Source organism: Enhydra lutris, unplaced genomic scaffold (assembly GCF_002288905.1).
Source record: "Enhydra lutris kenyoni isolate GAN:26980312 unplaced genomic scaffold, ASM228890v2 scaffoldscaffold18, whole genome shotgun sequence".
Lineage (NCBI taxonomy): Eukaryota > Metazoa > Chordata > Mammalia > Carnivora > Mustelidae > Enhydra > Enhydra lutris.
The window spans coordinates 6,090,047-6,110,736 of record NW_019154102.1 but is presented as its reverse complement, the minus strand read 5'-3'; the positions used below and the strand labels follow the sequence as shown (position 1 = coordinate 6,110,736).

Here is a 20,690-nt window from a genome sequence, read left to right as displayed (position 1 = left end):
TGTTTTGTTTTGTTCTGTTTTCATAATAAAAAAGACAGTTGGAAAGGAGTTAGGTAGTTTGAACTTCATAACAACATAAGAATCACTTCTTCTTTATGTTAAGTAAGAAGCATTTAAATGTTAGGGGTCTAGTTTTATTTCCTAAAATGATGTCCTATCCACTTAAATTGGGGTGGCATATTCCAAGTTACCAATGAAGACTGTTGCTAATAACAAGATGTGAAGGAATTATGCATAGATCAGCTTTTACAGATGGGCATGAACAATTCATATTTGAATTGGTATGTGTATATATTTGTTGAATTTTGTCACTGTCAGTTTGCCTTTTGTGAGTTGTTTGATGTTAACAGTTTACATATTTGCATCATGAGCAGTTTGAGCCTAGATAACTCAATTTACTTTTTTAAAAAATAATTTTTTAAGATCTGTTTTTCTCAATATATTATTCTCTAAGGGGATCATAGAGTATTAAACATTTTCATTTATCATATTAATCTGCCTTTGGAGAAGCTTGATTATTTCCCTTTTGTGGTACTTGTTCTTGATGGTATTTGTTTCTCATTTGATCTGACAAAGTACTTTGATTTGGTGTTCTTATCCCTAAGATATAGCTAATCCTTTGTTCCCCGTTTAACACATGGAAGTGACATGTTCTTACTCTGCTGGGGGTTTCTTGACTCATGTGGCTACATTTCTAAGCTTAAGTTACTATCATCAGCTCAAGAATGATCTCTAGCTGCAGAATTTAACATAATGAAATGATGAAAGTGATTTCTCTGAGGATCTGTTGAAATTTAAAATAGTTTATGGTTATTTTGTTAATAACCCATGATTATTAATAAGGTAAATGGTGTGATTTTTTTTTAACATATAATGATTTGTTTGTTCCAGGGGTACAGGTTTGTGAATCATCAGTCTTACACAATTCACAGCACTCACCATAACATGTATCCTCCCCAGTGTCCATATCCCAGCCACCCTATCCCTCCCCCCTGCCCCCGCAACCTTCATTTTGTTTCCTGAGATTAAGAATTTTTCATGGTTTGTTTCCCTCCCTGGTCCCATCTTGTTTCATTTTTTTCCCTCCCTTCCCCCACTACCCCCTGCCCTGCCTCTCAAATTCCTCATATCAGAGGGATCATATTATAATTGTGTTTCTCTGACTTACTTCTCTTACCATAATACCCTCTAGTTCCATCCACATCATTGCAAATAGCAAGATTGAAGTTTTTTGGATGGCTGCCTAGTATGCCGTTGTGTATATATACCACATCTTCTTTATCCATTCACCTGTTGACGGACATCTAGGTTCTTTCCATAGTTTGGCTGTTATGGACATTGCTGCTATAAACATTCAGGTGCACATGCCCCTTCGGATCACTACATTTGTATCTTCAGGGTGAATACCCAGTAGTGCAATTGCTGGGTCATAGGGTAGCTCTATTTTCAACTTTTTTGAGGAAACTTTATGCTGTTTTCCAGACTGGCTGCACCAGCTTTGATGGAGTGATTTTTAACATGTTATCTGAGGGACATTCTATTTGCTCTTTTAAAAATACCACTTTCAGGGCGCCTGGGTGGCTCAGTGGGTTAAAGCCTCTGCCTTCAGCTCAGGTCACGATCCCAGGGTCCTGGGATCGAGCCCCGCATCGGGCTCTCTGCTCAGCAGGGAGCCTGCTTCCTCCTCTCTCTGCCTGCCTCTCTGCCTACTTGTGATCTCTGTCTATCAAATAAATAAATAAAATCTTAAAAAAAAAAATACCACTTTCACTTTTATTTGGAAATGTGAAAATAGGTAGTCAGTTTTTATTAATGACTTTGGTAGTGTTTCTCCCAAAAGTTGTATCTGTGTTATAATGATCTTTCTTTGGAAACTGCTCTGTTTTTTTTTTTTTTTTTAAAGATTTTTTTTATTTTTTTGACAGACAGAGATCACAAGTAGGCAGAGAGGCAGGCAGAGAGAGAGGAGGAAGGCTCCCTGCTGAGCAGAGAGCCCGATATGGGGCTCGATTCCAGGACCCTGGGATCATGACCCGAGCCAAAGACAGAAGCTTTAACCCACTGAGCCACCCAGGCGCCTCTAGAAACTGCTCTTTTTAAAGCTTTTTTTTTTTTTTTTTAAGATTTTATTTATTTATTTATTTAACAGAGAGAGAGAGATATCACAAGCAGGCAGGGGGATGGGGGGAAGCAGCCTCCTCGCTAAGCAGAGAGCCCAATGCAGGGCTCTATCCCAGGACCCCTGAGATCATGACCTGAGCCGAAGGCAGAGGCTTAACCCACTGAGCCACCCAGGAGCCTCATTTTATAGCATTTTTTAAAACTACTTAGTGCACACTTACCAGGCTTATTATCACTTTCAGCAGTTATGTATGTTCTTTTTACCTGAGTGATCAGGATTATTACAACTTCTTAACACTAGCCATGGAGGCATACTTTTTCTGAAAGTAGTTATAATGAAAAATCAATGTTAATGCTACTTCAGTGATGAACGTATTATACTTTACTTAAACCTTTCTTATGGTAGAATTATCTTGACCCTAGTTTCTTATAAAGTGGCTGTGAAAAATAAGTACTGGCTGATTTAACTATGCAGTATTAGGTTGTGAAAAATTAGATACAAGGTGCATTGTGTTGATGAACTGATGGTTGTGCTTGTTTAGATATAGAGAAAGCAGCTAAAACTGAGATTTGGGGATGAAATGAAGTACATTCTTAAGAAAGAAAATATCATGTATGTAATTACCATGAAGTTACAAGGAAGTTAAGGCAAAGGTTATATAGAATATTTCACTGTTGCAGTTTCCCTATTCATTTATAAAAAAAGCAAATATAATTCTGAAGCTAAAACCTAGTTCAAGAATTGTCAGGTGAAGCTGAATTCTGAATTCTGGCAATGAGTGAGCAGTCCATACTACTTTCATCTCGAATATATCATTTGCTGTATATTTCTCTGGTTGAGAAGTGAATATTGCCCTGATAATTAGGTAAGACCAAGGAGGTAGCAAGCATAAACCTCCAGGTTTATATAAGTCTCCTGTCTCAGTAACTGGTGTAACTGGAGGCTAAGGTTTTTGGCTTTCCTCAAACTTCTCTGCTACATATTTGGTATTTACTTATGTCATTATACAGCGTAAGGAAATTGTGGCCCAGAGAGGAAAAGTCCCACAAAGTCATTTGTTGAAACTGGGACAAGAGTTCAAGAACTGGTACAAGAACTTATTTTCTGCCCTAATAAATGGGGTGGAAATTGGGGGAAGAATTTCCTATGTTGATGTTATTTCCTAAATCATAAATTAATAAGTGTTGAGAGACAGTAAAATAAATGTGAAAGCAAAATGAGCACAAAATATTAGTTCTTAAGGAGATTGAATTTGTTTTGGATAGTATGAAATAATAATTATAGTTAACAATTTTTATGCTTAATTCTGGGCCGGGTAACTGTTTTCCTTACATTATCTCATTTAATTTTTGTAACAGCCTTCTGAGAGGTAGGTATTATTACTATTACATAGATGGAAAAACTGAGGTTATAATGCTGAACTGAGAGTAAGTAGCAGAATTGGAAATCAAATTTATATCTATCTGACTCTAAGCCCAAGTTGTGAACTATTGCATGATATACTTATGGATTTCTTTTCAACTTAACATGCCTTTTCTAAGAGGAAGTAGGGTATGAGAAAACCCATCCAAAGCTTATTCCTTCTGTAGATCCCTTTTGATTTTTTAAGTGTTTTGAATTGTAATCACTTTAGTATTGTAAATTTCCAACAATTGGGAAAGTACATAGTGATTATTCACTCCCTCTAAAAATTATTGAAATATAGTCCAGTAGCATCTAGCCTTAACCTTTTATTTTATTTTTAAACAGAAACATTGTTCCCTTCATCTTGAGAGATTACAAGAATCACAAAAGGTCACTATACAGATATCACAGGTTAGAGAGATTGTACCCTTTTCTGGATAAAGAGCATAAATCCATTGGCACAGGCCTTATATATAAGGAGGGGTTGAAATTGACTTTATTTAGATGAACTAAAGCACATTCCTACATGCCCTATTCCTCTAATGAGTGAAGTGACAGCTATGAAGTATTATAATTAACTTCCTGTTCTTTTGAAGAGTGAAGGGAACTGGAGAAGACAGTAGCTCTGCAGCCTTTTGACTGCTTCCTAGAATCATTTTTGACTTTATATGAAAGTTTGTTGGTAGAATAGAAAAGTTACCAGTGAAAACAGCAGGTTTTCTGTGTTGTACTCTCAAACGAGTTGCCACAGAAACAGTAAAATAAATGTAAAGTTCACATGGACACAGACTTTAGAAACTGGTAGAATTACAGATCTTCTGCTTATTTCCTTGGACACAAAGTTTGCAATTTTAGACTTATCTTTTAAATCTGCATTTAAGTTGATCTATTATTTAGTTTGGAACTAGATGGTTCTTTAAACCTCGGCTATAAGTTGTTTCTAAATGGGGTTCTTCAGACCAAACGAAAAGAAGATCCAAAGATCTGTGCTCTTTGTTGCTCTGATAGAAAATGTTTATTGTGTATTGTAAATTAATAAATATAAATATGCATAAATATATATATGAACATAGAGCCTTTTTTAAAAAAAGATTTTATTTATTTATTTGACAGAGATCACAAGTAGGCAGAGAGGCAGGCAGAGAGAGAGAGGGAAACAGGCTCCCTGATGAGCAAAGAGCCCGATGCAGGGCTTGATCCCAGGACCCTGAGATCACAACCTGAGCCAAAGGCAGAGGCTTTAACCCACTGCGCCACCCAGGTGCCCCAACATAGAGCCTCTTAAAAGTACTTTGGAAATACCTGGAAGTAAAAATCATAGTTATGGTCTTCAGGGAGTTTAAATGTAGTTGGAGAGAAGTTTACTCCTTTTTTAACCAGGCACTTAGATGTTCTCTAAACTAATTGTTTTTCAGTTGCTTAACTTTTTTATGAGAGAAGGTAGAATCGCTCCCTCATAATCAGAGAAAATGTCCCATGTCTGTCTGGCCATATGGTCATCTTTTTTATTTTAGAATTATCTCATGTGTTGTAGTCTGGTTTCCTCCTCAGTTAATTTTTTTCAGACTAGTTTTGAAATTAGAGAGGATTTCTCATAATGAAATCATAGTTTTTCCTCTTGGTTGTATAATCGATTACTTGTGCTGAGTTTGGTTTGTGTTATTCCTTGGAATTTCTTTACAGATTAGTTCTTAAGTTTTCAGAGAAGTTGGATAGACTCTGGACTTAACAATTTCAAGAAGCTTAATGAGAAAGCGTCAGGTGGAAGCACTGCCTGAAAGATACCCTTCCCCTCATAATTTTTTTTCTTGAGATTTGGGGACTTATTTTATTTACTTGTATACATCATACTGTAAGTAGTCACACATTTATCTTAAAATTCCAGTCCAAAATTACCTTATGCCCATTGTTTTACTTGCATTTTATCTCTTTTGACTGTGATCTAATTAATTTAAATATTCCATTCTGGCCATGTATGTTTAAACCAGTACACAATGGCCTTTTCATTTAGACAAACGTTTATTTAAATCCATATACAAATACTTACATTGTTTTCTTTTTTTTTTTAATCCTTTTTCTTTTTTAAGATTTTATTTATTTATTTGACAGAGAGAGAGCGCACAAATAGGCAGAGGGGCAGGCAGAGGGAGAGGGAGAAGCAGGCTCTCCACTGAGCAGGGAGCCCCATGTGGGGCTCAATCCCAGGACCCTGGGATCATGACCTGAGCTGAAGGCAGTCGCTTAACTGACTGAGCCACCCAGGCGCCCCCTTACATTACATTGTTTTCTTAAATTCACTTGAACCACCTACAAAGTTGGAAAATAAGTTATAGCTTTTTAATGTTACTCAACTAACTTTCTAAGTAGCTGGTCAAAAAGATGGCTCTTGGTATTTTTGATAATTGTTGCTGGCAGGAAAGTAACCTTGTAGGGTTATAGAACTCTCACCATCGGTTACAGAAAACTAGTTTCTGGCAGTTGCTGATATAAGCACACCAAATTTTGTCTGTGGTTTGTGTTTCGATGTAAATACACTTTAATAAAAATAAAAATTAGTATTTGAAGTTTTAAGTCACTGAGCATACTTCTTGATGTGCTGTTAAGTGTGATCATTGCTGCCTACTTTGTAAAGATTGAAAATGATTTGTCGTTTTCCCAGTCTTCTTTCCTTTAGTTTAGAACAGAGAATGAGCAAACCAAGGGCAAAGAAAAGGGTAGATTGCAGCGTTTAGGTAGTTAATCTTTAAAAGTCCTGTCTGTATGAAAGAGAAGGATTAGTTATTGCATGTACACAGATAATTTTTAAATGTGTGAGTATTTCATAGAGATATTTATTAATTGGATTAGGTGCATTTTCAAAATAAACCAACCTAATTTATCAAATGGCTTTTTCCCCCTAGTTCTGTAGAAAATGTTCTCAAAACACTCGTGAAAAGCTGCCGACCGTAAGTAGCTTCTCAATTTATAAAACCTCTTTATTTCTCTGGGCTTTTCCCTATTCCTAGTATGCTTTGAAGAGGAAATTAAAGGTATAAATTGTTTCTAACATTGTGATGTTAGTCACTGGGCACAATATATCATACTCTTGAACTGAATTATTCAGATTTCATTTATAAATTAAAAAATTTTTAAGTGGTGTGGGCGTCAGTTACTTATTATGAAGTTAGAATGCCATAATTTATATATAATTGTCTTTATTTGAAAGATTTTCCTGGAATATCATTAGATCAAAAATATTTTCCAAAATGAGCATTATAGGTATTGTAGTAAAATGTGAATAATGACAAGGTGTGCAGACTTTTTAAAAAATATCTTCTCTTTCAGTAGAATATACAGAAATAGTCCATATTCTGATGTTTAAAGATAATATGGGTTGAATTTAGTTTTAATCACTTAAAGTCCAATTCTATGGACTTGAGTCACCTGGCTAGCTAAGTCAGTAGTGCATGGATTCTTGATCTTGAAATTAGGAGTTTGAGCCCCATGTTGAGCATAGAGCTTAATGAAATAAATAAAGACCCAGTTCTATGGGCTTGAACTATTATTAGGCTGTTCTAAGACTGCTTATCCTGCTGTGTATGGATGCAGTGAATTCCTTTTGAATGGAAATTTCTATTTTATCATATTCTTATAATATGAGTTAAAGTTATAAATGGTTTTATAAATCAAGTATTTGTTGCTGACCTACTATATTCTCATTCTTGGGCAAATGTATTTTTAGGATATAGTTTCCCTTTTAAGATTGAGGCTTAAGACTTAACCTGAGTCATAAGCCACCAATGAGCTATGTCATTTCGTGCTACGCAGTGACCTCTTGGCATGTGTTTCCTCACTGGAAACTGAAACTTCATCGTCACTGGGGTACTTAGTGGTTTTTAGGTTCTTGGGTAATTCATAGAACACCCAAGGCTAACAGTTGACTCTGAAAAATTAGGAAGGAGAATTGATGTATGAGATATTTAAAGTCTGTGTTTTTTTGTTTTTTTTTTTAATTATTCCAACTGGTGACTTAATGACCTGGTACATTGATGCTTGATGAATCCAAAGAAGTATTACTAGAAATGTAGTTTTATTTTTCACATTAATGAATGAAGTATGATTCTAATTAATACAGATGGACAGAGATATAATTGTATTAATAATGTGACATGTAGCCCAAACCTACAAGTGTATTTGAAAGGGTTCCCTCACTTTTTTTTGGCCATGCCCAAATCCGAATTTGTCATATGCTTTTTTTGTTATTTTAAACCTCCTTAGTGGGTATTTGGTAATTATACATGGGTCCTCGTTTTCCATTTATTTCTGTTTTGTGTGTGGATGTACACTTCAGATTTCCATTTTGTGAATATTCTGTACCCCAGGGGCTCTCCTGCCCATTTCATAGACTTGCAGAATGTTTGCACCTGTAGGACCAGACAATCTAGTCTAGTCAGCTCTTATATATAAGAGAGCTCTATGGTACAGTGAGAGTAAATGGTTCATCCAAATAAGCCTGGGCTAATGTTCTCTTTCTCATTCACTGATTATCCCTTTCTTATATAGACTGGATTCTCTGTGACTAGATTTTTTTCATATTGCTATTATATAGCACACAGGAGAAAAAAAATACAACCACCATGTATAAATTTGTAGGTAATTTAAGTGACTTTGTATTTTGAGTTATATCAGCTTTATAGCATTTTTCAAAGTCCTATAGACAAGAAGAAAATTTACATTTTAGTATGACGGGTATTTATTTTTGAGTCGCACAAGTGTGTTTAAGTTTACTTGACATTTGTAGTGTATATTGTACCTTATGAAATCCATTCCCTATCTCCCCCTTTTTTGGTCATATGTTGGTCATATGTTGATGATGTAGACCTTTTAGCCAATGATCAGATAAATAAATACTTTCTTTTTTATTAGATACTTTCCAGCAGATGCCACAGCTGAGATGCTAGAAGAATGGCGGCCTTTGATGTGCCCTTTTGATGTAACAATGCAAAAGGCCATAACTTATTTTGAAATATTTCTTCCTACCTCCCTTCCTCCAGAACTTCATCATAAAGGTTTTAAGTAAGTATATCTATCTATCTCTCGATCTGTCTTGACAAATTATAGAATAGAACAAGAAGTGGAGATATGTAAGCCAACTCATAAAGCAATAATAAGTAAATAAAAATTGACTAACTCAACCATTGTGTTGATTACACATGAAGTGTGTGGAGGCTGAAAGTTAAACGTAAGATTGTAAATGAGGAGCGAATAATGCTTGTATGTCAAGCCAAATATGAGGGCTTAATGGGGCACCTGGCTGGCTCAGTTGGTGGAGCCTGTGATTCTTCATCTTGGGTTTGTGAGTTTGAGCCCCTTGTTGGGTATAGAGATGACTTAAAAGAAAAAGTAAAGCTAAAGGCTTTAATTTAAGAAATCAAGAGAGAAAGAATAAAAAATACAAAAAGAAGTAGAAAATATCAGTAAATAGGCAATGGTAAGAAATGTTAAATTGTGTGGCGTTTAGGGAAAGGAAAAGTGTTTTCCGAAAACTTGGTTTTACTCATCACTTGTTTTTCTTAGGTCTTTTGTAGAATTCTTTTTCTCTACTCATTCTAGTCTTTGCACTGTTTTCAAGAACTGGTTTCTCTAGATGACTCTTAAGTATATAGCAAATCCTAGAATGAAAATATTTAGGGGATCCTGGGTAACTCAGTCAGTTAAACGTCTTGACACTCTTGATTTGTGCTCAGGGTTGTGATCTCAGGGTGTGAGATTGAGCCCTGTGCTGGGTTCCACCCTGGGTGTGGAGCCTGCTTAAGATTCTTTCTCCCTCTGCCCCTCCTCCCCTGTGCTCTCTCTCTCAAAAAAAGAAAGGAAAAAATAAAGTAGGACTTCTTAAAAACACAAAAAGTGCCAGGACCATGCATGACCCAAGGAGAAACTAAGAGTTGGGCACTAACCCGCTGAGCAACCCAAGTGCCTCTAACAATGAAGTGTAGAGGTTTGATGAGATGACTCTAGCATAAATATATTGCAAGGGGAATATTCAGACAGAAGTAGTCATTTGTTCCATTAAGTTTGTAACATTCAGTATTATTTTTTCTAGGTTGTGTAGTTATCAGTAAGAATAATAGATTAAAAAATGCAAAGGATACCTGGCTTTGAACCACTTTCTATAAATCACTTGCTATTCATAACAACATTTTTCTTCTTCAGACTTTGGTTTGATGAATTAATTGGCCTTTGGGTTTCAGTGCAAAATCTCCCACAGTGGGAGGGGGTGAGTATCCTATTTTTTTCTTCTTTGCTATCAGATCATTTGATAAGTAACCTCAGTTCCTTAGAATTGGCTTTTAGCAATGTTGTAATTGTTTTTTTAAAATTCGGTTTGCTGTTTCTAACAAAAATAGACACTTCTTTTGGTTTTATTTATACCTAGAAGCATGTGCATGTATTATGAAATATATGAAATGTAAGACTGTTGTTTCCTATTATCACTAGCATGTTGCTAGACACATCGTGGATGTTTCCTAAATGCTTATTAGATTAAAATTTCTTCTGTTTGCTTTGTGGATGATGCTTTGTCATTTCCCTTTTAATAAGTATTTTAGCTGCATTTGATTTTAAATGGGTGACAAGAAATGAGAATTCAGAGATTTTTAAAAAATGAGTCATAAACCGTATAGTAAGTTGTGCTAATGATGGCAGCTGAGAACCAGAAATGGATAGGGGATGTGACTGTGACACTTAATAACAAGTGTGTTTACTTATCTCTTTCTTTATTTGTTTACTTTCAGCAACTAGTAAATCTCTTTGCTCGATTGGCTACAGATAATATAGGGTACATAGATTGGGATCCGTATGTACCAAAGGTAATTAAGAACTTTTGAGCATACAACATACAGTAACACTGATAGCACTTATTGTGTCTTTAAGTAGTGTGTTTTGTATGCTAATCCCTATAGTATTTCTTGACCACTAGTAAAAACATAACAGTTTACCAGGGTAGATCATTTATTTTCAAAAACTAATTGCATCATATAAAGGTAATCATAAATGTGTGATTTTTTTCTTGCCTATATAGGACATGAAATAGAAGTTTCAGAGTGAGTAATTTAGAAAGTACAAAGTATATTATTCAGGGTATCTTATATTCATACCTTTCAACAGAGTTTGGGTATTGTATTTGATTGCTATTCTAGAATGTTCTCTACTTTTTAGATCACATTTTCCTAGAGTAAATAAAGCTAGGGTGTCTCTAGGTGCAGTGTTCTTAACATTGCAGCTTCCAGTATGTTTCTCCTGCAGTAGGTTCAGGAGGGCTGGCATGGGGCATCCAGGTGATTCTGATGCACATGCTGACAGTAGAGCAGGGCTGGAGAGCAGCAGCAAATACTCTGCTTACCTTTGCTGTGCTGTCCAGTAGAAACTAAGGAGGAAAAGTTATTTTCTTCCACTGTTGGGCTCCTTGTTACTAATGATAGATTTTAAATATAAATTCAATTATATTAAAATGCAATTATTAGGGGCGCCTGGGTGGCTCAGTCGGTTAAGCATCTGCCTTCGGCTCAGATCATGGTCCCCAGGATCCTGGGATGGAGCCCTGTGGCAGGCTCTCTGCTCGTGGGGGAGCTTATTTCCTCTTCTTCTGCCTGCTGCTCCATCTGCTTGTGCTCTCTCTCTCTCTCTCCCCCCCTCTATTAAGAAAAAAAAAAAATATAAAAAAAAAAAAAACCAAATAAATAAAAATAAAATACAGTTGTTAAATGAGAGATGAAAATGCAAATTCCTGGGGAAACATCAGTGATAGAATTTTGAAAAGGAAAGTAATCCATTAGAAGATAGGTATTTGCATTTTGTATTTTCTTGGCATGGAATGAGAGTGTAGGAAAAATAGTTTTATATGCATTTAGAGAAACAGGAGTCAAAATATTTCATGTTTAACTGTACTTATCTACTTTTTACCTTTTTATGTTTAAACTGTATCTCAGTTGTTTGCTTGTGGGTACATGGATATAGCTGCTTCTTACCCACCCCTTTTTTACCACAGTGTCGTTTGAAAGAAAGTAAATAGGGACGCCTGGCTGGCTCAGTCATTAGAGCATGCAAGCTCTCGATACCTGGGTTTTGAGTTTGAGCCCCATGTTGGGTATAGATATTACTTAAATAAATAAACTTTTAAAAAGTGAATAAAATTTAAAAATTTTAAAAAGTAGGTATTTCTATGTAATTTTTATGGACTAAAGCTATCAAATGCTTAATTTTATTGGTAATTTTGCTTAAAACCTGATCCAGTGAGAATATATCCAATAACAATAATATATATAACACTTCAGTTATTTAAAGAGTTACTTGATACTTATAAATATTTATCCTTAGTTCTTTTTTTCTTTTTAAAGATATTTACGAGAATTCTGAGAAGCTTGAACCTCCCAGTGGGAAGCAGTCAAGTGTTAGTCCCAAGATTTTTAACAAATGCTTATGATATAGGACATGCTGTGATATGGATCACCGCTATGATGGTTTGTAACACATTAGTTCATCTAAATTCTGTGTTAACTATACGGAAATTCTGTATAATCACATAAGGCTATATTAGTATCTTAGTTGGTCATTTGAGTCTTGGCTATTTTCTGATGTAGTAAGCTAATGTTTATCAGACCCAGCACGTAGAAAAACACACTATTTCTCTAGCCAGTGGTTCTTAACAATGGAGTCAAAGTTTAGAGTTTTGAGAGATTCAGAGTGGATAGCAGTCTTGCAGGTCAAGAACCAGACTTACAAATGAAAGGTCAAATTGATAATGAAAATCATGGAATTAGAATTTTGCATATGTTCAGTACGAATGCATTCAGTTTCAAAGATCACACTGAACACAAAGCTTATTAAACAAACGAAGTAATCTTGGTGATGGGAGAAGTATGGATGATTATTGACATCCTTGAAGGGAAGTAAAAATACATCTGCATGCTTGGGTTTCAGTGTCAACTTGCAGATAGGAATATTAGAACAATTTTATACTATGATTTTCTGGATTGTCATTTATTTTGCTTCTACTGCTGTCCCTTTTTAAAATTATTATTCTGTGTTTGGTATTTTCTCCCGGGTTATATTGTTTAGTTGGTTTTTTTCTGTGCAAAAGGCAGGATGGTTGTGAGAAGTTTAGTTCTTAAATAGTATTTTTAGATTAAAAAAAAAGAAATTCATTCTCCATTCTCCCTGTGTTTTTGCCCTTTCATTATTAAACAGGGAAAATCACATTTTCTTTCTTATACCCCATAAGAGCAAAAACATTTGGATATTTACTGTCTTACATAAGCAATGAGTTGGAATTCATTTTTTAGAAGTCACAGAATTATATCATGATTAATATTAGCTTATTTTAGTTAATATTGCTGTTCTTTCTCACACAGTTTTTCCCATTGACAGTTTCATTTTGTGTTAAATATGAATATTGAATATAATAAATTTTAATTATTTATAAATTTATAAATAAATATACATTAAAATGCTAATTACTATGTTAAAATATTGACATTTTTGTTGGTTTTTTTTTGCTATGGAATTATGATCTCTTTAATAGTCGACCTGTTCTCAACTGGGAATAGGTACATGGATTTCATTTGAGCAGGAAGACATGTTCTTAATGTAACTCAACAGTCTACCTTAGGTCTTTGCTCTTTCTTGAAAGATCATCCTGAAGGGCACCTGGGTGGCTCAGTTGTTAAAGCATTTGCCTGTGGCTCAGGTCATGATCCCAGAGACCGGGGATCGAACCATGCATTGGGCTCCCTTGTCAGTGGAGAGCCTGCTTCTCCCATCCCTCTGCTGCTCCCCCTGCTTGTTCTCTCTCTCTCTGTCAAATAAATAAAATCCTTAAGAAAAAAAGAAAGATCATGAGAAATGGAAGATTTTAAAACTAAATTGTAGTTCTTTAGGGCTATTAAACTTGGTAAGATAAATGATAAATTTTTTTCTTCATTTTTTTCCACCAGGTTGTATTCTTGTTTGGTGTATTTGTTTTGGTAATAGATTAAGAAAAATGTTTCTTTTGAGTCAAAATGTGGACAAATATAACAGGTTTAATAATTTGAAACATTTAGGAGTAAAAATAAAATATTTGAATGTATTTATGTAAATCTCACTTCTTCATTTCCAGCATTAAGAAAGTCACTTCTTAAATCCTTTAAGGAATGCTTTTTATGCCTGATTTACCACTCTTGGTTATTTTAAAACAGTCTTAGTGACAGAAGTTATTTCACTGCAGAAGACTAAAATATGCTGATACTCTAAATTGAAAGATCTCTTCACTTACCTAATTTGGTGTCAGTTGTCCTTATTTTTAGTAGAGTGTTTTAAATGGAAGATTGTAGGAAGTTCATTGGGGAATTGTTTTTGACTCTTACATTGGGGTAGAATTGGTTTTTGTCAGCAGAATGGATGTGTACCACGTTAGAGAGGTATGTGTAGGCTTGGGCCTATTGATTCCTTCAGTTTTCCAGTGTACTGTGGGTACTGATATTTTGTACTTTTATTTGAATAGGGTGGACCAAGTAAACTAGTGCAAAAACACTTGTCTGGTTTGTTTAATAGCATCACATCTTTTTACCATCCCTCAAATAATGGGCGCTGGCTGGTGAGTAATATCATTTTTCATTGTAGAGTTTGGAAATTTTTAAAGATATGGTCACACATTTCTTTAAAAACAAAAAAAAAAACGGTTACACATTACCTATTGTATAAAACCTATAATACATTTTCTGTTCTTCATAGAAATTTGGCTATATATAGGTCATTACGTTCAAATTAAGTTACCATGTTCATAGAACATAAAAATAAATGGAGATAATACTGGTCCAATAACTGGTGACAAAATGTCACATTCTGGCAAAAGAAAGGAATGTCAGTTGTGGTTTCTGTTTTTTTGTTTTCCACATTGCCTGGTTAAAATGGTTTTTCATGTAATGGAAAATTCATCTGGTGTTGGAAATTAAAATTGATGTTTGAAAAGCATTTTTATTATCAGTAATTTAATTGATAATAGCATTTTATTCTAGCTAGTTATGCCATTTACGTCTTTGTAATAGATTGTAAGAGTGTTATTTTAAGAATCTTTATTTGGAGACTAGAAAGGAACCATAAATATCTGTGTGGGAAAGAGAACCTACCTTGGACTTTCTGCTTCTGTGTCCCCAGAACAAGTTAATGAAACTACTTCAGCGGTTGCCAAACAGTGTTGTTAGAAGATTGCATCGTGAAAGATACAAGAAGCCTTCTTGGTTAACTCCTGTGCCTGATAGCCATAAGCTTACTGATCAAGATGTTACAGACTTTGTACGATGCATTATTCAACCTGTCCTCTTGGCTATGTTTAGCAAAACTGGTAGTTTAGAAGCAGCCCAGGCTCTGCAGAATCTTGCACTCATGAGACCTGAGTTAGTAATACCCCCTGTACTTGAAAGGTAAGTGGAATTTTACATGTTTGGTTGAAGCCTCAGCTGTGGCTGCAGCTGTTCTGGTTATCCCTTCCTTCTACTCTTCTGTTCTGCATGGTTTTCTTTTGTGGCTTCTGTTTTGCTTTCTCGGTGCTTATTCTGGTTCCTTATAGGAGAAGCAAGGCATTTTAACGTACTGATTGGCAACTTGATAAAGGTTTACTGGAGATAAAAGAAAATTGACACAAAATGGATAAAATATTTTTGGATTATTGGCACATTTTTACTCATAAATTATGGGGGGCCTGGCAGGCTTACTCGGTGGAGCATGTAACTTTTGATCTTGGGGTTGTGAGTTTGAGCCCCATGTGGGGTGTAGTGATACTAAAAAATAAAATCTTAAAAAAAATAAGATCTTAAAAAATTAATTAATATGTTAATTAATTAAGCTCTGGCTGCTTTTACATCAAAGTGTATCACTAAATATTGAGAAGTGATTTTGGATGTCTTTTATTTCTTAGAAGCAGTGATAGAGAAGAAAATTTGACTATCTTTATTATTTTAATATATGCATAATCTCATTATTATTATTTCCAGAGTGAATTTTATTGCATTCATTTTGTTTCATATGTTGAACTAGTAACAAAGATAATTTTCCCTTTGCCGAGTTACTGTCACAATATAGGCCTTCTGTGCTTATATAATATTACTTAAGCTTTCTGTTAATTCCTCTGCTGCCTGAACTTGAGCTTTATGATTTCTCTCTTAATGTCTTACTCAAAAATAGAAGAAGAATGTTAGTTTTTAGGGCCCAGAAGGGTCTAACAGTTTGAGTTCCATAAAACAGATTTGTCGAAGATCCTTAGTGACAATGTAAGTTGACAGTCTGTTTTCTGACTTAAAATTAAAATGGGATAATTGGGCACATTTGCTTGGAATTAGATATCCTGCCAAAGGTCTTGACCAAAATAGGGCTCCATTATTTATAAATTTGAGTTGCTCATCTTATCTTGCCCTGTCCTCATTGCCATAAATACTCAAGTTAAGCTGTACCTCATTTTCCAAACCTCTCCCTTTCTGTGTGCACTTTGTGGGCACAGAAACTCTTCGAGCACAGATAATTAGGAAATAAAATGGGGAAGTTAGGCAGTTTCTATGGTCTGAACCCCCCAGTATTCTTTGCTCTTTGGCCTTCATGTGGTAGCAGAAGCTAACAGTTCAGTGGCAGGTCCCTTGATGTTGTTTGTTGAGGAGAGACTTGCCTCTAAGGAGAGACTTCATTTTCTTGCATAGTTAAAATTTTGAAGATTGGAGTGTTTTCGTAATTCTTGGCTTTCCCTTTGTTTTGCCTTATTTTAATGTTTTCCAGCTGATAAATTTTGAATAGAGAGATATTTTTTAGTAGAAGAAACAAAGCTTACAAATACAAGTAAATGATGAATCATGAACTCTACCTCTGACACTAATAGTACACTGTATGTTAATTAATTGAATTTAAATGAAGTTAAATTTAAAAGAATAAATACAAGTAAAATTATCCATCATGTTTTTCTTTAGTTTTCAATTTGGGGACAAATTTAATAGCATATTAAATGATACATGCTTGGCCAAGAGAAGTATTTTGAAGGGTTTTTTTGTTTTTTTTTTTCTTTTTATGAAAGCAAAAGTCCTTTGGGGGCACCAAGGTGGCTCTATCGGTTAGGAGTCTGACTCAGGTCACAATCTCAGGGTCATAAGATGGAGCCCTGCCTTAGGCTTCCTGCTTGGTGGGGAGCCTGCATACGATTCTCTCTGTCTCTCCTCTCTCTCTCTCTCTCTCTCTCGCTCTCTTTCTGTCCCTCCCTCTCCCCCCTTCCCTCACCATCTGCCTTTCCCCTGTGTGCCTGTGCTCTCTCTCTTCTTTAAAAAAAAAAAAGCAAAAGTCCTTTAAAAAGTAAAAATGGAGAAAATAAATTTTAGGTCCTGAATATGTATCCCCTAAGGACAGCCTCTGTTAAAGAGCTGGTTTGCTTTCTTTACCTTCTAAAGCCTTGGTTGGTTTTTTTTAATTGTGATTATAAATACTCTTTTTTTCCTACTTAAAATGAAATTTCCCTTGTTTTTTCTGCATAAGAGAAAATTAAAAATGACGACATTTTAGATTTTTTTTTCTTCCTATAGAACAGATTCTTAAAAATGAAATTGCTGTGTGAATGTTCTTGTCTTACTTGGTGATCAAAGATTGTATTTATATTATTCTCCCTCGTTTATTAAATCAGGAATCTTTGCATATGTTTCTAGAGCTGATGTCTAATTTTAAAATACCAGTCCTTTTTAAAGTGTAAAATAGGAGAAATTTCAGCATTTTAGTAAAGATTGTTTTTCCTGTAAAAGGGAAGAATAGGATAGTTGTCACTTGTTATTCCTGAGTTCTAATAATTGCTAACCATTAGAATCAGTCATTGGAATGTGGAGGTGGATTCACATGGCTGAAATAATGCAAAATCTGCCAGTTCATGTTCTTTTTCACTGTGGAATTTGCATGGAGAAAGGTGGTGAGGGGATGGGGGTTAGGGAAACTCGTGCCTTTCCTTTATGTGTGTGATTCTGTTAACCTTGAGAAAACAGGTATTCATTCAAAATATTCTGCTAGCTACCAGCCCTAAGCTAACAGGCAGTTTATGAATTTGGTAGATTTAATGTATTGTGCATGTTTATCTGTAATGGAACTGTTTTTTGTTTTTTTGTTTTTTAATTGTGTTTTAAACTGTAGAACGTATCCTGCACTAGAGACTTTAACAGAACCTCACCAGCTCACAGCTACTTTAAGTTGTGTAATTGGAGTAGCCCGAAGTTTGGTATCAGGGGGCAAGTGGTTTCCTGAAGGTCCAACACACATGCTACCTCTATTGATGAGAGCATTGCCTGGGGTGGATCCAAATGACTTTAGTAAATGCATGGTAAGCATATTTATTATTCTGTTTTGTGTCTGAGTTTTAATTGTGTGAATAGGCATCCTTTCAAGTTCTGTTCAGACTTTTTAGAACACCATTCAATGTAAATTTGCTAAGTTTAGATCTGTGGATGGTTAGTTGATCTATATGTCATCCTTTGTAAGTAATTTGCCATAACCTGGATACGTTTAATGATCGTAAGATATTTTTGAAGCTTGGTAGGTATTTACTATTTTCCTTGAGCAAAAACCTTAAAAATCTTAGCATATGATTATTTGTACTTCCCTCTGTCTACACTGGTGACAGGAGGCATAATAAAAGCTGCTGGGTGCAAAATGCCAGGTCCCATTTTATACACACATCTCTTTTTTTTTTTTTTTTTTATTTTTTTTTTTTTTTTTTTTAATTTATTTGACAGAGATCACAGGTAGGCAGAGAGGCAGGCAGAGAGAGAGGAAGGAAAGCAGGCTCCCTGCCGAGCAGAGAGCCCAATGCGGGGCTCGATCCCAGGACCCTGGGATCATGACCCGAGCTGAAAGCAGAGGCTTTAACCCACTGAGCCACCCAGGGGCCCCTATACACACATCTCTTGACTTAAGAGTTGCTCACCTTCCCTCTTGCCCAGTCTCTTGCTTTTGCTTCAGTGTATTCTGTTAATGTTACATTTTAAGGTGGGGTGGGGGGGAGTAACTTTTCCTTGACAAAAGGTTGGAGAACGTTGTGCTTAAACCTAATAAATAGCTATGAAAATAAACTTAGTATAACTTCATTACTAAAGTAACAGCTACTTAATTATGAAGAACCTTAAAATACTCAATTCTAGGTGAAAAATTTCTAGAAAGACTATTGTGGGATTTCCCTCAAAATAATTTATTTGGGGGGGCGCCTGGGTGGCTCAGTGGGTTAAGCCTCTGCCTTAGGCTCAGGTCATGATCTCAGGGTCCTGGAATCGAGCCCCGCATCGGGCTCTCTGCTCAGCGGGGAGCCTGCTTCCCCCTCTCTCTCTGCCTGCCTCTCTGCCTCCTCGTGATCTCTCTCTCACTGCCAAATAAGTAAATAAAATTAAGGGGAAAAAAAAAGCTTTATAAAAAATAATAATTCATTTGGGCACTTTATTTTAGCTTATGGTATACTTGTATTTTTGAACTATAGTTACATAATTAATGTTAAATTTTTTGCATCTTCCCACAGATCACATTCCAGTTTATAGCAACATTTTCCACTCTGGTGCCTTTAGTAGATTGTTCATCTGTACTACAAGAAAGAAATGACCTCACAGAAGTAAGGATGCTTTCTACTTGTAAAAGGATTGATTAACTGAATTGTAACTCTTATTGTAAATGCATAGTAATATTTGATAGTTTAAATACTAGTAGTTTAAAATGACTCTTTCGTGACTAAAATGATATAAGTAGAGGACCGGGTCATTGGTAAGATAGTCTGGCAGAGCGCCCACCAAAGGATATAGATCAAAAATAGGTTATTTTTGTAAACAAGTGATATCTAGAGGTGTATTTACATTTTTGTCACTTTTAATTTTTTGTTAAGTGGAGATAGTGGTGGGTTTTTGTTTGTTGGTTGGTTGATTTGGTTTGGTTTTGGTTTTGGTTTTTCTGGTTTTTTGAATTTAGAAATAAATTCATTGAGGGGATTGATACCTAATGAACAGACATTTTCTTCATTACAGACTGGTTCTTTTAGAACTATTTTCTTTATTGTAAGCATGTTTCTATTTTTGTTATTTGGATGTTCGGGTAGTAGGAGAGAATCCTGTATACATACACCAGAAACTTGGAAACTGTAGTTGAAAAAGATGGCTCTGTTGCTTCTGGTTTTGGCCCTTATAAAATATGTTAATTACTTCTTACTTTGGTTCCTGGAAAGTAGTAGATTGAGTTATTCTAAATTGATGCACAGTTATGGTGCTATTTCTCACCATACTCAGTACAATAATAGAGTGTTAAATCTATTTTATAGACCATAATTGAGTTTTAATAGTCCTGAGAAAAATTCAAGGACTATTTTTAATTTTTTCCACATTGAAATATCATAGGTGGAACGAGAACTTTGTTCAGCCACAGCTGAATTTGAGGATTTTGTCTTACAGTTTATGGACCGGTGAGTATGTACCCCAGACCTGCCCTTTGGTAGACATTCAGAGAGATGACTGTCCTGTCCCAGCAACTTATAGCCTGTACATAGCCACTGTCCCAGGACTGAACACCTCAAGTTATAAGACAATTGATAGTGAGCCATGCCCAAATGGTGGAATAGCTATCATTTGAATAGTCATGACAGTGAAGACTTATGTAATCATCAAAAACATGAAACTAGTTTTTAGTTGCTAAACTTATACTCTCTTTGGATTGTTTAGATGTTTTGGACTTATAGAAAGTAGCACATTGGAGCAAACAAGAGAAGAGACGGAAACTGAGAAAATGACTCACTTGGAGAGTTTGGTTGAATTAGGTCTGTCTTCTACATTTAGTACAATCCTCACACAATGTTCCAAAGAAATATTTATGGTAAGAGTCGCATTGCTACAAAAAATTAAATCCCAGTCTTGTAGGTTTATTTGTGTGTTTTAAAAACTGAAGTTACTTTAGGTATTATACCATTTATCCTTTTTCTCATGCTAAATTTTGAGAAAGATAAACAGTGGATTCGCATTATATTCACAAATTTCGTATTTGCAAATTCATCTGCTTGCTAAAATTTATTTGTAATCCCCAAATCAGTACTCGTGGTGCTCTTGTGTAGATGTGTAAATGTGGTAAAAAAATGTGAGTTACACATGTTCGGCTGAGGTGGAATAACGTA

General features: G+C 35.2%; 1 protein-coding gene across 1 annotated transcript in view; it reads left to right on the top strand.

Moving 5' to 3' along the window:
• LOC111147976 (proteasome activator subunit 4) overlaps nt 1-20,690 on the top strand; it is a 112,503-nt gene that overhangs the window by 35,299 nt on the left and 56,514 nt on the right. The window contains exons 4-14 of the mRNA XM_022504290.1: nt 6,427-6,471; nt 8,432-8,581; nt 9,719-9,782; nt 10,300-10,374; nt 11,902-12,024; nt 14,046-14,138; nt 14,699-14,964; nt 17,690-17,876; nt 19,062-19,151; nt 19,924-19,988; nt 20,245-20,395. Of these exons, the coding sequence (XP_022359998.1) occupies nt 6,427-6,471; nt 8,432-8,581; nt 9,719-9,782; nt 10,300-10,374; nt 11,902-12,024; nt 14,046-14,138; nt 14,699-14,964; nt 17,690-17,876; nt 19,062-19,151; nt 19,924-19,988; nt 20,245-20,395 (1,309 nt within the window). The remainder of the gene's footprint in view (nt 1-6,426; nt 6,472-8,431; nt 8,582-9,718; nt 9,783-10,299; nt 10,375-11,901; nt 12,025-14,045; nt 14,139-14,698; nt 14,965-17,689; nt 17,877-19,061; nt 19,152-19,923; nt 19,989-20,244; nt 20,396-20,690) is intronic.